General features: G+C 33.3%; 1 protein-coding gene across 2 annotated transcripts in view; it reads left to right on the top strand.

Annotated features, from left to right (window-relative positions):
* Positions 1–17,880, top strand: part of LOC140637268 (butyrophilin subfamily 1 member A1-like) — a 73,453-nt gene that overhangs the window by 15,201 nt on the left and 40,372 nt on the right. For both annotated transcript variants that reach the window (XM_072833595.1, XM_072833594.1), the window contains exon 3: positions 3,572–3,604. In XM_072833595.1, the coding sequence (XP_072689696.1) occupies positions 3,572–3,604 (33 nt within the window). The remainder of the gene's footprint in view (positions 1–3,571; positions 3,605–17,880) is intronic.

The raw sequence follows: 17,880 nt of genomic DNA on the forward strand, positions 1-17,880 counted from the left end.
ATAAAAAAAATCAGTTTATCAGAGCACATTTCCTTCTGGACTCTGTTAAAAAAAAAAAAATAAAAAAAAATAAAAAATAAAACAGCAGCCTGGCAACAATGGTAGCTGTGAAACAAGCAAAGTATTGCCATATTGACCTGTCTCACAGCTCCCTGGAAAAGCACCATTCACAAGATGTTGCCATTATTTGATCAGGCTTAGAACTTCCTTAATGGGAAAAACTCTATCCTCAGGGAATTTGTCAAAAATAATCAACTGCACATTTTTACATCTACCTAGAAATATGATATCAGTCAGGCAAATAAGAATCGGAACAAAACTTTTAAAGGAAGATCTGGGCAATGAGATGTACAAAGGGGACTTTGAGAAATCCTGACTTGGAAATCTAGAAAACTGCTCGCACGTGCAGGGCTATGTTGAATGCCCAGGGGAGCCTAAGAGCATTCCAATCTCTCACCTCTAGCTGATTGAAGCTGGAAGCAGAAAATGGAGACTAAAGCAAAGTTGTAAACTTTCTAAGCAGACAGGCATATCCCAACCCATACAGAGAACCCCTTAGCAAAAGTTGGAAATGTTTTACCTCAAGGCAATAACAAAATCTCTGATTAATCATTAGCTGACCAATAAGCTAAGTAATCAGAGACTACAGTGGCTACACACTACAGGGAAGTCAAGAGTCAGGCAAATCACTAACCACATAAAGAGCAGCAACAACAATAACATGCCTTGGAGGAAGGAGAGGAATTGGATTTCTAGAGTTGACACAGTACTAGTTTTTATCCAAAAATTTGGAGACACACAAATACACAGGAAAGTATGGCCCATACATGAAAAAAAGGCAGACACTGTGCCTGAGGAACTTGGGGTGTTAAATGTTGGACTTATTAGGCAAAGATTTTTTAATTAAATTATTATAAATATATTAAAGCATGCAAGGAAATCAATTATTTGAATTAAAGAATTTTTTTAAAAGATTTTATTTATTTATTCATGAGAGACACAAAGAAAGAGAGACATAGGCAGAGGGAGAAGCAGGCTCCCTGTGGAGAACATGATGCGGAACTCAATCCCAGGACCCCAGGATCAGGACCTGAGCGAAAGGCAGATGCTCAACCACTGAGCCACCCAGGCATCCCTGTAGCTTGACTTCTAAATGCTAAGCATTTAATATCTGAGAAGTATACTCAGTTGGCCCCATAAAATACCAGAACTCTAAGGCTGTTCCTCCAGGGAAACCTGGATATACACAGATGGGAGAAATTGCATAAACACACACATGCATATCACACACATGCAAAAATGATGAAACTCAAATGAGGTATGTTGCATAGTTAACAGTATTATACCCATGTCAATTTCTTGGCTTTGATATCTTACTACAGTTATACAAGATATTTTCTATCATTAGGGGGATCTGAGTAAAGAATATACAGAGCTTTATATAAAAATGTTTAAAGAAGGGAGGGAGACTATGGTTGCTGGGCTACATCAAGTAAAATAAAAGAGATTAGAAATGAAAAGAATGAAAATTCACAGCAGATAAATAGAAACTGGAAAAAATAAGGGCAGCCCAGTGGCTCAGCGGTTTAGCGCCGCCTTCAGTCCAGGGCGTGATCCTGGAGACCCGGGATCAAGTCCCACACAGGCTCCCTGCATGAAGCCTGCTTCTCCCTCTGCCTGTGTCTGTGCCTCTCTCTCTTTCTCATGAATAAATAAATAAAATCTTAAAAAAAAAGAAACTAGAAAAAATAGTTAAATCAAAATTTTAGAATTGAAAAATATAACATCTGAAATTTAAATATTACTGCATTAGCACAATAGGAAAATGCAGATGATAAGCAAAAAGACCAGAAGATGGAACATAAATCCACAGAATTTTCCTAGCTGAAGAACAGATAGGAAAACATAGACATAATGAACAAAAGCCTTGGAGATGTGAGATAATATGAAAAGTTCTAGCACAGGAAACAGTCAACAAAACTAAAAGACAACCTAAGAGATGTGGCAGATAGGAGATGATATTTGCAAATGACATATCTGATAAAGGGTTAGTGTCCAAAATATATAAAGTTCTCTATACAAAGGATATAAGCCATCCCCACATCTCTTCCAGCCTTATCTACAATAGCCAAATTATGGAAGCATCCCAAGTCTCTATCGATAGATTAATGGATAAAGAAGAAATAGAATATATACAAAATAGAATATTATTCAGCCATAAAAAAGAATGAAATCTTGCCATTTGCAACAACATGGATGGAGCTAGATAGTGTAAGAGAAACACCCAATAAACAACCTGATTAAAAGATGAGAAGACATAAATGGACATTTCCCCAAAGAAGATATACAGATGGCCAGAAGATGCATGAAAAGATGCTCAATATCACTCATTATCAGGGAAATGCAAGTCAAAATTACAATGAGATATCACCTCACACCCATCAAGTAACTAAAATTAACAACACCAGCAACAAGCCTAGAAATATTACAATCAAAAAAAAAAAAAAGAAATATTACAATCATAATTTTTGAAAACTGAAGATAAATAACTCTTGGAGGTATCTAACGTAAAACAACAAAGGAGAAATTTTCAAAACCAGGTTATTTCACACCAGAAATCATAGGAACAAGAATACAATAAAGTGAAATCATTAAAATACTGAAAGAAAAGACTGTCAACCTAGTAGTCTATATATTCAGTGAAAATAGACTTCAGCAAAAAAGACAAAATAAAAACTTTAATGCATGGAAAAAAGAAAAGTCAAGAAAAGAAGAAACTAGTTACCACATTTGTCCCATAAGAAATGCTAAAGAAACTTCTACAAGCATACAGGAAATAACAGAAGGAACAAATGAGAAGGGAAAAACATATGAATAGAAATAAGATAAAGAGATTGTGAATCCTGAAAATTAAAAATTTCTTCTATTTTGTTTTGAAAATGTGAAATAAGGAGTTTTCTCTTCATCCATAAACAGAAGATTTAATTAATTAATGACCTGATAAGTCTTACCCTCTTTTAATTTATTTTTATGTTGTATCAGTTATTTTAAAAAATTAATTATTTAATGCATTTATTTAGAGAAAAGGGAGGAAGTCAAAGGGAAATTTATCTCCACCAAAATAGAAAATATATTATTGAAGGAAAACCTGTCTTGGATAAAAGCATTGCTCTTGGTACTTTAGAATTTTGTAAAAGCAGAATTTGCTCCTAAAAGAACTAATATTTGATCATCTATATATCTTTATTTATGAATCACTTCACTTATTTTATCAATATTTTTCATATGATTTACAGAGAAAATAAAAAATGGTGAGTTTCAAATCTTAAATCACTTAGAAAGTGTATCATTGCAGCAAACTCAGTAAAAAGAAAATAAAAAGAATAAGACAATAAAAAGAAACGGGGTTCAGTAGCTTCACATTATAGCAAATAAAATTTTCCTCCCAGTATACCAATCTATTACCAACTCTATTGCTACACTTGCAATTTGTTTCAATTTAATATGTAACAGATTTTTCCTGTTTTGTTTTTTCTAAACTCTCCAAATTTTTGTCTATTTTCTTTTTCAGGAGCAAGGAGGGAAGAAACTAAGCAAAAGACAGGTAGGCATTTCATCTTCACATAAGTACAAATCATGCAGTTTAAGCAATGTCAGCTCTTGACTGATGAGAGTAGCACTGGGCATCTTGGCGTTGTGTTGAACCAAGGACTTTGTCTATTAGTAAATGAATTGGTGACCTTCTGTTATTTCATTTGCAGGTCACTTCTATTGATTTGATTTCTTACTTTTATTGAGATAAAATTCAAACATTAAATAACATTAAATTAAATTAACCATTTTGACAGTTCAGTGGCATTTAGTACATTTAAAATATTTTATAATTATTACTTCCATCTAGTTCCAAAAAGAATTTCATCACCCCAGGTAAACTCCATACTCTTTAAGTCACTTCTCATTCTCCTACCACTCCTAGTCTCTGGCAATCACTATCTGCTTTCTATTTCTGTGAATTTCCCTTTTCTGGTAGGATCTCATATCCATGGGATTAACAAATATGTGACATTTTGTGTCTGCCTTCTTTCACTTACATAAAATTTTTGAGGCTTGTATTCATATTGTAGTACATATCAGTACTTTATTCCTTTTTACGATTGAATAAGAAAGACTTCATTGTATGGGTGTAACACATTTTGTTTATCCATTGACCTTTGGGATTTATCTAGCTTTTGACTTTTGTGAGTAGTGCTGCTATGAATATCTTTGCACAGGTATTTGTTCAAATACCTGTTTCAATCTGGGGGCTATAGACCCATGAATGGAATTACTGGATCATACAATATACTATGTTTAACTTTTACACAGTATGCCAAATTATTTTCCACTCTGGTAGTACTATTTTACATTACAAACAGCAATGTATTAGAGTTCCAATTTCTCCTCTACTCACCAATACTTGTTATTTTCCAATTTTTAAATTATGGTCTTTCTGGTACCTATAAAGTGGTATCTCATTGTAATCTTGATGTGCACCTCCCTAATGACAAAAGAAGTTGAGCATATTTTCATGTCTTTCTTGACCATTTGTATATCCATGAATAAATGTCTATTCAGGTCTTCTGCTCATTTTCTTTTTATTTTATTTTATTTTTATTTTTTTATTTGGAGTTCAATTTGCCAACATATAGCATAACACCCAGTGCTCATCCCACCTAGTGCCCCCTCAGTGCCCATCACCCAGTCACCCCAACCACCCGACCACCTCCCCTTCCACTACCCCTTGTTCATTTCCCAAGTTAGGTGTCTCTCATGTTTTGTTACCCTCACTGATATTTTCACTCATTTTCTCTCCTTTCCCTTTATTCCCTTTCACGAATTTTTACATTCCCCAAATGAATGAGACCATATAATGTTTGTCCTTCTCCAACTGACTTATTTCACTCAGCATAATACCCTCCAGTTCCATCCACGTCGAAGCAAATGGTGGGTATTTGTCGTTTCTAATGGCTGAATAATATTCCATTGTATACGTATACCACCTCTTCTTTATCCATTTTCTAAAAGGATTGTTTTTCTTTTTGTCATGAAGTTGTAAAGCTTCTTTATATATTCTTGATATTAGGCCCTCAAAACATAATTTGCAAATATTTTCTCTCATTATGCACATTATCTCTTCACTGCTTCTGTTTTGATCCATAATTTTGACTTTTATGAATTCAGGTTTATTTATTATTTTTTTAAGATTTATTTTGTTTGAGAGAGAGAATTTGTGTGTGTGCGTGCACACGTGCATGTGTGCACATGAGTGGGGGAGGAGCAGAAATAGAGGTTCCTCATGCAGATTCTCCACTGCGTGGGGAGCCTGATTAGGGGCTAGTTCCCACAGTCTTGAGGTCATGACCTGAGCCGAAATCAAGAGTCAGATGCTTAACTGACTGAGCCACCCAGGTTCTCCACTGTACCTCTATTTTTTTAAAAAGATTTTTATTGTTTTATGCTCTCGAATTTTGGTCTTTGATCCATTTTAAGTAAATACTATATATACAGAAGAACATAAAATAATGAATAAGACAGGCCTGTGTATATAATTTAATAGTTGGAGGTTTTGGTTGACCATTTTCTTTTCTTTTTTTTTTTTCTTTTTATTTTTTATTTATTTTTTTTTTTGGCTGACCATTTTCAAAGCACTCTAAATGTCCTATCCTAATAGGAAAAATGAAGCATAATGTTAAATTGCTAATTAGATTGTTAAATAAAGTGGCTGAAATAAGAAAAAAAAAAGGTATGTCTTATACTATTCTTTAATTTTTTGAAGGTCTTCCAAACTCTTCACATAATATTGCTGTGTATTTCATAGTATTGCATAGCACTACATAGTTACATGGAGACTGTTGCTTTACCCTAATGCTTTTTTTTTCTCTTTTACTGAAAATATATTTTTCTAGTAATAGAATACTCACTTTGAATAAAATTCCACTCTGAAATAAGGACTGTGGGAAACTCAGCAAGTAATGTAGCCTTGCTCTAATCTCAGTTTATTCTTCTGCCTAAGCATCATAACTTCCGAAGTACTTCTGGTAACCAAATGTGATGCTGCTTATGAAGCATGTATCACAGTGCTTAGTGCAGAGAAAGCGCTTAATGAATGTCAGTGGGAATGCTGGGGATGGTAGTGACAATGACAATGATAATGATTATGATAATGATGGTAATGGCAATGGTGATGATTATGACAATGATATCATGCCTAAAGAAGACTTTAGGAAATTATTTTGAAGGGTTCAGTCACAAGAAATTTAATTAAATTTAAAACTATTTTACTGCTTTACTATTTGACATGTTTGTTCTGTTTATTTTATTTTTTTAATTTTTTATTTATTTAATGCTGCTATAAACATCAGGATGCATGTGCCCCTCTGAACCAATATTTTTCTATACTTTGGGTAAATACCCGGCAGGCAATTGCTGGATCATAGGGTAGTTCTATTTTTAACTTTTTGAAGAAATTCCATACTGTTTTCCAGAGTGACTGCACCAGTTTCCACTTTTGAAGCCTTATGAGCAATTCTACTAGGAATATTCACATACACATCTTTGAGTGAAAATGTATTTTATTTCTCTTGGTTATACACTTAGGAATGGGAATTCTAAATCATAAGATAAATTTATGTTTAACATTTAATAAAATCATCAAACTGTTTACCAAAATACCATTTTACATTTGGGCAGCAATGCATGACACCATTTGTTATTATTTGTAATCCTTATTATGTTGAATATTTTATCATGTGGTTTATAACCATTTTGTATTCCTTCCTTGATGAAATATCTATTATTTTGCCTTTAAAATTTTTTTATTTAAAAAAAGATTTTATTTGAGAAAAACAGCAAGCTAGAGAGAGAGTGCACATGTGGGGGTAGGGTCAGAGGGAGAAGGAGAATCAGACTCCCCACTGAGCAAGGATTTCCCCATGGGGCTCTATCCCAGGATGCTGGGAACATGACCTAAGCTGAAGGCAGATGCTTAAACAACTAAGCCATCTCTATTTTGTCATTTTTCAATTGGAATGTTTGTCATCCTATTTTTTACTTTTAAGAAATCTTACATATTTGGATACAAATCTTTTATCAGATAAATCATTTGAACAAATTTTCTTCTAGTCTGTGTATTGTTCTTTCACTTTCTTATCAGTGTATTTTAAAACATAGCGGTTTTAATTTTGATGAAGTCCAATATAGCAGTTTATTTTATCATAAGCTTTTGGCTTCCTATCTCAGAAGTCCTTGCATAATTCAAAGTTTCAAATATTTTTCTCCAATTTTTACTTACTGAAGGTTTTATAGTTTTAGCTCTTGCCTTTAGGTCTATGACACATTTTGAGTTCAAATTTTGTGTAGGGTGAGGGAAAGATCCCAAGACATCTTTTTGCATGTGGATATCTGATGTGCCAGCACTGACTCTTGAAAAGACTATACCTTTCCCCCATTGAATTGCCTTGGCATCTTTTGAAAAAATCAAATGATCATGAGTTTATTTCTGGTTTCAAAATTTTATTCCACTGATCTATTTGTCTGTCTTCATGCCAACACCATGTTCTCTTCATGTAGAATAAAAACAATAAATTCATGTAGAATAAGATAATAAATAATTAAAATTAAATAAATAAAAATAAATTCATGTAGAATATAAACAATAAATCACTGAAATGAAAAACATCAATTCATAATTTTATACTCCATGAAAAAAATCTTTTAAGAATACAGATAAAATAAAGGAAAACTAGGAGACTTCATCACTAAGAAATCTATTCTAAAAATATGACAAAAAAAGCTGTTCTGAAAGGAACACAATAGGAAACAATAGATAAAGGAAAACAATAGCATAGGGAAAACTAGGAACATCAGAAATTAATAGAAGCAACAAAAATAATAAATGTGTAGGTAAATGTGAAATAATATTTTCTAAGTTTAATATTTAAACTTAAAAATATGAATGACTATTGAATATAATAATTTTAACAGTGTGTGTTTCTCAGATATGTGAAATAATACACCTGAAAACTATGACATAAGAAAAGGAAAGTAATAATGCACGTATGAATTTAAGATGTCTACATTTTACTTGAAGTGGTGGAATATTCATTCTAAGTGGAATAAGAAAGTTTAGGTATGAACTTTTTAAATTCCTAGAGCAAATGTAAACAAATAGAATGTAAAGATTTATTGCCAAAATACAAATACAATAATTAAGTTAAAATAGAATACTAAAAAGTGCTAGAATAACTCACAAGAAGGCAAGAATGAGGGAACAGAGAAAAAAGTACAGGGACAAACATTAACCAGATGTAATACAGCGGTTCAAATCTATCTTAACAGCGGTTAAGATAGATATCTTAATTCTAAATGAACTAAATATGTCAATCAAAATGCCAGAGATCATCATATTGGACTTTTTGAAAGGCCCAATTACACACTATTAGAAACCCACATTGAAAACAAATATTGGTTAAAATAAAAAATATAAATAATAAATAAATAGGATAGAAAAATATGTACAATACTAACATATGCTGGAGAAGACATATTCTTAAGAAAAATAGAACACAAAATATAAGGGATACAATTAGACATTAAATAATCATAATGGGGGCCTAGCTCAGATTATGATGCTAAGGTCTTGGAATCAAGCCTCATGTCAGGTTTCCTGCTCAGCGAGGAGTCTGCTTCTCTCTCTTCCCTCTGCCCCTTCCCCGGCTCACTCACTCTCTCATTCTCTCTCTCTCTTCTCTCTCTGTGTCTCTCAAATAAATAAATAAAATCTTTAAAAACAAGAACAAACAAAAAACCTCAGTAAATTCTTTGAGATCATTAATACTCCTAAATTAACAGAAAATATTAACTTTGTAGCAAAACGTCAAATACATGAAGTGAAAACTGATAGAAAGGCACCTGGATAGTTGGGCATTGGCCTTTGACTCAGGTCATGATCTCAGGTCCTGAGATTGAGTCCCAAATTGGGCTCCCTACAGGGAGCCTTCTTCTCTCTCTGCCTACGTCTCTGCCTCTCTCTGTGTCTCTCATGAAAAAATAAATAAAATCTTTAAAATAATAATAATATTTGAAGATATCAACATTCCTCTTTCAGTAGACAGGAAACAATAGGATTTAGAATAACTAAATAACAATCTCAATCAATTTGACATTGATAAAACACTCTACAAATGATTGTAGAACTGTTTTCAATTGCACATAGAACATAAACTAAAAACAAAATCCAGGTGACAGACATATTTTAACATGTTTGAAGTAATAGAAATCATACAAATTGTGTTCTATGATCATAAATTAATTATATATCAGTAACAGAAATATAAACAAATTATACACTACCCCCCAGGATTTGGATATTAAACAACACACTGCTAAACAGAATATGAATCAAGGAGGAAATAATCAAGAAATAAAAAATATTTTGGATGAAAATGAAAATGCATCATATCATTATTTATGAGTGTCGTTAAAACAGTACTTAGAGAAGAATTTATTATATTCTTATATTCAAAAAGTCTCAAATTAGTTTATTTATTTATTTATTTATTTAAGTCTCAAATTAGTTATCTAAAACTCCACATTAAAATTCTTTAAATGAACAAAATAAACTCAAAGCAATTAAAAGGAAATAAACAATAAAGATAATATCAGAAATGAATTCTATTGAAAGCTGAAAAATAGAAAAAATTAATAGCTAAGTTTGTACTTTGATAAAATAATGAAATTGATCAACCCCTAGCCAGACTGGCAAGTAAAACATATACATGTATGTATGAGAAGGCAAAAATTACCAAGATTAAGATGAAAGAAGGCAATGACTAAAGACTTAGAGACATTAAAAAATAGACAATATTGTGATCAAAGTTCAAGCCTATACATTCAACAAATTATAAGAAATAGGCAATTTCCTTGAGAAATGCCAATGGCAAAAATTATTACAGAATAAATAGATAATCTAAATTGTCCTATGTCTACTGAATAAATCGAATTTGTAATTTAAAATTTTTCAACAGAGAAAAATCCAAGCCCAGCTGGTTTCAATGGGAATTCTACTGAACATCTGAAGCAGTAACATCAGTTTACAAACCACTTCCAGAATATAAAAGAGATAGAAAAATATTTTATCTCGCTTTATAAAATCAACATTATCATGATACAAAAAATCAGATAAAAATTCTAAAAGAAAAATACAGGTCAATATTTCCAAGAACATAGAAAAAAATTCTCAAAATATATTAGCAAGTAAATACAGCAATATATGCAAAAGATAATATAGTGTGATTAAATCAAGTTTATTCCAGGAATGCAAAACTGGTCCAAGATAAAAAAAAAAAAAGTGACGAATATAAATTACCATAGCATGATCTAAAAAAGAAAAATAATGTGATCACTACAATAAAGACATAAAACATATTCAATAAAAATTAAATATCCATACTTCTATTCTTGTTGAAAACTATCAACAAACTAGAAATATAAGTGAAAGTCTTTAACCTGATAAAGGGCATCTACAAACAAAAAAACTACAGTTAACATCACAATGAATGAAGACTGAATGCTTTTCCTGCAAAACTGGATGAGACATGGATGTCTGCTCTCATCACTCTCATTAAACATCATAGTTGGTAGAGATTCTAGCCAGATCAATAAGGCAAGAAACAGAAATTAAACTATGCATATTGGAAAAGAATAAATAAGACATTCTCTATTTCTGGGTGATATGATTGTCTACATAAGGGGATACAAGAAATCGGATTCTAGAAAGAATAAGTAAGTTTAGTAACAGAAAATTAGTCCCGTAAAAATAAATTAAATCAAAAAGCAAAAAAAATGACTAAACAAAGATTGGGACCTGGTAGATCAAAATCTAAACGTGGAAAAGGGACTTGAAACTATGTGGGAAGTAAAGTGGCTACCCAGGAGAACTATTCCCTCTGGGGAAAATGTCTTATTGATAGAGAAAAGAAAGGAGGAAAGAATCAACTAAGGGAGATGAATGAAGGCTCATTTAGAATGGAAGAGGAAAAAAAGATAGATAATTGGTCTCCCCTGTTGCCAAAACCATTAATAAAGTAACTGTAAAGATGAGAACATAAGTAATAAATAAAAACATCTTTGGGCAGCCCCGGTGGTGCAGCGGTTTAGCGCCGCCTGCAGCCTGGGGTGTGATCCTGGAGACCCAGAATCGAGTCCCACATCGGGCTCCCTGCATGGAGCCTGCTTCTCCCTCCGCCTGTGTCTCTGCCTCTCTCTTCGCTCTCTCTGAATGAATGAATAAATAAATCTTAAAATAAATAAATAAATAAATAAAAACATCTTTAAATACTCTGTCCATTAAATAAATGAAGAGAAATACCCAAGCAATTTCCATACATGACTTTAAGTAAAAGTCAGAAAATGCAAACGAAGTCCTTTGTGCAAACAAAAATATCCCCTAAATTAAGTATAAAACTGAAGAAGTCAGTTATATCATATTGTAAACTGTATTAAATATGTATAAGCAAGCATTTCAAGACATGGGGGAAAAAAAGAACACCTTGAATCAAAAATGCAAATACAAAGGCAGAAATGCAAAAATAATAAAGAAATTGCACAAAGGTTCACCGAAATCAGAAAGGAAATTTTAAAAGAATAAAGAATAAAGATAATAGAATAAAGATAATAAATTTTGTAAAGAATATTGAAGAAAACAAAAAAATAGAATTTTTAAAGGTTTCTCTTTTGAGTATAAAGGATCAGAAACAAGTAGTAGAAATGCCAGAAAAAAAGATTGAACATTCCATATTAGTGATTCAAAATCTTGAAAATCAAGAAGAATGAAGAAAATTGAAAAAGAAGAAAATCAAAATAGTGAACCAGTAATCATATTTAAAAGCAAAATTCATGGGATGTCTGGGTGGGTTCAGTGGTTGAGCATCTATCTGCCTTTGGCTCAGGGCATAATCCTGAGTCCTGGCATCAAGTCCCACATTGGGTTCCCTGTGGAGAGCCTGCTTCTCCCTCTGCCTATGTCTCTGCTTCTTTCTCTGTGTTTTTCATGAAAAAATAAATAAAATCTTTTTAAATAAAATAAAAACGCATGAAAAATTTTCAAGTAAAAGAAAAATTGACCCAGAAAAATTAATTCTGAAACAAATTCTAGTATTAATATCAAAGGTTAAAGATAAATTTAAAAAATCTTTAGGATCCCCAGAAGAAAAGAAAGACTACCACCAAAAAAAAAAAAAAAAAAAAAAAAAAAAACTTTTATCAGTAGTATATTTTTCAAAAACAATACAAAATTGAAGCATATTTTTCAGGAAACTTAAGAAAGGAGGATATTAGTCCTAAGGATTCTAGTAAAGGATAAGCTTTAACCAACCAAAAGATGACTGAGAAACTTTAACAAATAACAGTGAAAGAATGATGCCAGCAAAATGCAAGTATGAAGCTCTCTTGATCCTCAAGAAAACCCAAACAGAGAAATTGGCTGAATAAATTTTTTTTTAATTTTTATTTTTATTTTTTTTGCTGAATAAATTTTTAAGTGTTCTGGAAAATAGTCAAACATCTACAGTAACCAAATGAATGTCCAATTAAGACTGAAACATGTTCAAATGATAAGAAAGTTTGTAGCATATTTACTTGCCTTTTGCCCTCCTCTACCACAAGGGTTAGGGGAAATATCAGCACACCTCCCACTTCTGTTCCTTATTTACAGCAGTCTAATATGCCTGGGGACTACCTTCAGGGCTGATATCTGTCTTATCTAATTTGGATCTTAGACATGAAAAGTGCAATGCATTTGTTAAAGAAAGTAGTAAGGAGCCTAGACCCAGAAACCCTTTTGGCAAGTCATTAGAGGTGGAGACATACAATAGACAATCTCAGACTCTGAGAGACATGGGAGGAAACTCTGGAAAGTTAAGGAATTTAAAAGTACCCAGGTACATGAGAGAATTGAGAAAAACACATGAAGGCCAACATAAGACACTGCTCAAAAGAGACCCGAGAAAACCTTAAGCTTTCATCTTGGTATTATCCCTACGCTCAGATCATGCCCAGCTAATCAGTGAAGAAATTCCTTGGTACAGAAAGATTCAGGAAAGACTGGGGGAGGGCTACTTTTTCAAATGTATAAATTTCAACAATAACAACAATAACAACAAAATAAAGGCATACAAATAACAAGAAAACATTACCATCAGATGAAGAAAATAAATTTGCAGATCATACCAGAGGAAACACAGACATCAGGTTTACAAAGTTATTCAAAACTGTCTTAAATATATACAGAGAACTGAATAAAAACACAGACAAATAACTAGAAGAAATCAGAAAGACAATATAGTAACAAAATGAAAATATCACTACAGAAATAGAAATTATAGAAAAGAACAAAATAGAAATTCTGGAACTAAAAAATATAATAACTATTAGAGATGTTCAATAACACATGTGAGTAGGCAGAGGAAAGAATCAGTGAATTGAAGATAGGATAGTTGAAAAGGTTGAGTCTGAGGAGTTGGAAGAATATAGAACGGAGTAAAGTGAGTCTAGTCTAAGAGGTTTGTGGGATATTATCAAGAGAGAGCAAATATATGTGTGATGGAGGCCCAAGCAGTAGGAGAGAGAAAGAAAGAGAGGTTATATAAATAATGGCTGAAAATTTCTGAAATTTGATAAAATATGTGGATCTACAAATCCAAGAAGCTCAATGAACCCTCCAAGAAAAATATATGAAAAGTGATTCACAGCAAATGGTATAATCAAACTTTTGAAACGTAAAGACAGAGTCTTGAAAACAGCAAGTGAGAAGTGACTCCTCAAATATAAGGGATGCTCAATAAAATCATTAGCCTATTTCTCTCCAAAGACCTTGGAGGACAGAAAGGGAAGGCAGCTATAATGGGGAGAAAAACTTGTCAGCCAAAAATACTATACCTAGAAAAACTGAGCTTCAAAATAAAGGAGAAATTAACATTCTCAGGTGAAAATAAGCTGAAGCATACCTTAAAAATAGGCCTGTCCTACAAGAAATGCTGAAGGTATTCCTTCAGGTTGAAATAAAAGAATGTTAGATGGGAACTGAAAGCCATATAATGCTATAAAGATCACCAAGAAAGGGAAATAAATGGGCAAATATAAAAAAACAATATTATTGTGATTTTGATTTGTGATACCACTTGTTATTTTCTCTAGCATTTAAAAAAACAAATGCATAAAGAGTTATTATAAATCTATATGAGTCCAAAATACATAAAGAGGTAATTTGTGACAATTTTAATAACATAAACTGGGGACAGAACAATGGAGGTGTATAAAAGAATTTTTGGTGGAACAGATCAACAGAACCAGGAGTTGGTTCTTTGAAAGAATTAATAAGATAGATAAACCATTAGCCAGCCTTATTAAAAAGAAGAGAGAGAAGACTCAAATTAATAAAATCATGAATGAGAAAGGTGAGATCACTACCAACACCAAGGAAATACAAACGATTTTAAAAACATATTATGAACAGCTATACGCCAATAAATTAGGCAATCTAGGAGTAATGGATGCATTCCTGGAAAGCCACAAACTACCAAAACTGGAACAGGAAGAAATAGAAAACCTGAACAGGCCAATAACCAGGGAGGAAATTGAAGCAGTCATCAAAAACCTCCCAAGACACAAGAGTCCAGGGCCAGATGGCTTCCCAGGGGAATTTTATCAAACGTTTAAAGAAGAAACCATACCTATTCTCCTAAAGCTGTTTGGAAAGATAGAAAGAGATGGAGTACTTCCAAATTCATTCTATGAGGCCAGCATCACCTTAATTCCAAAACCAGACAAAGACCCCACCAAAAAGGAGAATTACAGACCAATATCCCTGATGAACATGGATGCAAAAATTCTCAACAAGATACTGGCCAATAGGATCCAACAATACATTAAGAAAATTATTCACCATGACCAAGTAGGATTTATCCCTGGGACACAAGGCTGGTTCAACACCCGTAAAACAATCAATGTGATTCATCATATCAGCAAGAGAAAAACCAAGAACCATATGATCCTCTCATTAGATGCAGAGAAAGCATTTGACAAAATACAGCATCCATTCCTGATCAAAACTCTTCAGAGTGTAGGGATAGAGGGAACATTCCTCGACATCTTAAAAGCCATCTATGAAAAGCCCACAGCAAATATCATTCTCAATGGGGAAGCACTGGGAGCCTTTCCCCTAAGATCAGGAACAAGACAGGGATGTCCACTCTCACCACTGCTGTTCAACATAGTACTGGAAGTCCTAGCCTCAGCAATCAGACAACAAAAAGACATTAAAGGCATTCAAATTGGCAAAGAAGAAGTCAAACTCTCCCTCTTCGCCGATGACATGATACTCTACATAGAAAACCCAAAAGTCTCCACCCCAAGATTGCTAGAACTCATACAGCAATTCGGTAGCGTGGCAGGATACAAAATCAATGCCCAGAAGTCAGTGGCATTTCTATACACTAACAATGAGACTGAAGAAAGAGAAATTAAGGAGTCAATCCCATTTACAATTGCACCCAAAAGCATAAGATACCTAGGAATAAACCTCACCAAAGATGTAAAGGATCTATACCCTCAAAACTATAGAACACTTCTGAAAGAAATTGAGGAAGACACAAAGAGATGGAAAAATATTCCATGCTCATGGATTGGCAGAATTAATATTGTGAAAATGTCAATGTTACCCAGGGCAATATACACGTTTAATGCAATCCCTATCAAAATACCATGGACTTTCTTCAGAGAGTTAGAACAAATTATTTTAAGATTTGTGTGGAATCAGAAAAGACCCCGAATAGCCAGGGGAATTTTAAAAAAGAAAACCATATCTGGGGGCATCACAATGCCAGATTTCAGGTTGTACTACAAAGCTGTGGTCATCAAGACAGTGTGGTACTGGCACAAAAACAGACACATAGATCAGTGGAACAGAATAGAGAATCCAGAAGTGGACCCTGAACTTTATTGGCAACTAATATTCGATAAAGGAGGAAAGGCTATCCATTGGAAGAAAGACAGGCTCTTCAATAAATGGTGCTGGGAAAATTGGACATCCACATGCAGAAGAATGAAACTAGAGCACTCTCTTTCACCATACACAAAGATAAACTCAAAATGGATGAAAGATCTAAATGTGAGACAAGATTCCATCAAAATCCTAGACAAGAACACAGGCAACACCCTTTTTTAACTCGGCCATAGTAACTTCTTGCAAGATACATCCACGAAGGCAAAAGAAACAAAAGCAAAAATGAACTATTGGGACTTCATCAAGATAAGAAGCTTTTGCACAGCAAAGGATACAGTCAACAAAACTCAAAGACAACCTACAGAATGGGAGAAGATATTTGCAAATGACATATCAGATAAAGGGCTAGTTTCCAAGATCTATAAAGAACTTATTAAACTCAACAGCAAAGAAACAAACAATCCAATCATGAAATGGGCAAAAGACATGAAGAGAAATCTCACAGAGGAAGACATAGACATGGCCAACATGCACATGAGAAAATGCTCTGCATCACTTGCCATCAGGGAAATACAAATCAAAACCACAATGAGATACCACCTCACACCAGTGAGAATGGGGAAAATTAACAAGGCAGGAAACAACAAATGTTGGAGAGGATGCGGAGAAAAGGGAACCCTCTTACACTGTTGGTGGGAATGTGAACTGGTGCAGCCACTCTGGAAAACTGTGTGGAGGTTCCTCAGACAGTTAAAAATATACCTGCCCTACGACCCAGCAATTGCACTGCTGGGGATTTACCCCAAAGATACAGATGCAATGAAACGCCGGGACACCTGCACCCCGATGTTTATAGCAGCAATGGCCACGATAGCCAAACTGTGGAAGGAGCCTGGTGTCCAATGAAAGATGAATGGATAAAGAAGATGTGGTTTATGTATACAATGGAATATTACTCAGCTATTAGAAATGACAAATACCCACCATTTGCTTCAACGTGGATGGAACTGGAGGGTATTATGCTGAGTGAAATAAGTCAGTCGGTGAAGGACAAACATTATATGTTCTCATTCATTTGGGGAATATAAATAATAGTGAAAGGGAAAATAAGGGAAGGGAGAAGAAATGTGTGGGAAATATCAGAAAGGGAGACAGAACGTAAAGACTGCTAACTCTGAGAAACGAACTAGGGGTGGTGGAAGGGGAGAAGGGCGGGGGGTGGGAGTGAATGGGTGACGGGCACTGGGGGTTATTCTGTATGTTAGTAAATTGAACACCAAGAATTTTTGGATTCAGTTGAAGTTAAGTTGGTATCAATTCAAAATTATATTATTATAACTTCAGAATGTTATATGTAATCTTTTTGAAAGATGTAATCCCTCCCAAAATATATATCTATAATATGATTAATAAATACATATGCTTTACTTATAATAAAATATATTTATAATATTTATTTATAATAAAATATATACTTTATAATGCATATATACACACACAATATGCAAAGCACAAAAAGAAATGAGAAGAAAATTAAATTACATCACAAAAAAATCTACAAAACACAAAAGCAGGCATTAGTGAGGAAAAAAGGGACAAAAATGCTTTCAGACATACAGAGAACAAATTACCAAGTGATTAATGTATCCATTGCTTATCAGTAATTACGTTAAGTGTAAGTAGGTTAAAATCCCCAATTAAATCATAGATTGAGAGATTAATAAGAGAAAAATAATCCAATTTTACATTGTCCAGAAAGGACTCACTAGCTCATCTGCCACAAATAGATTGAAAGTGAAAGAATAAAAAATGTATTTCATGTAAATAACAACCAAAAGAGA

This window comes from Canis lupus, chromosome 7 (assembly GCF_048164855.1).
Source record: "Canis lupus baileyi chromosome 7, mCanLup2.hap1, whole genome shotgun sequence".
NCBI classification, from domain to species: Eukaryota; Metazoa; Chordata; class Mammalia; order Carnivora; family Canidae; genus Canis; species Canis lupus.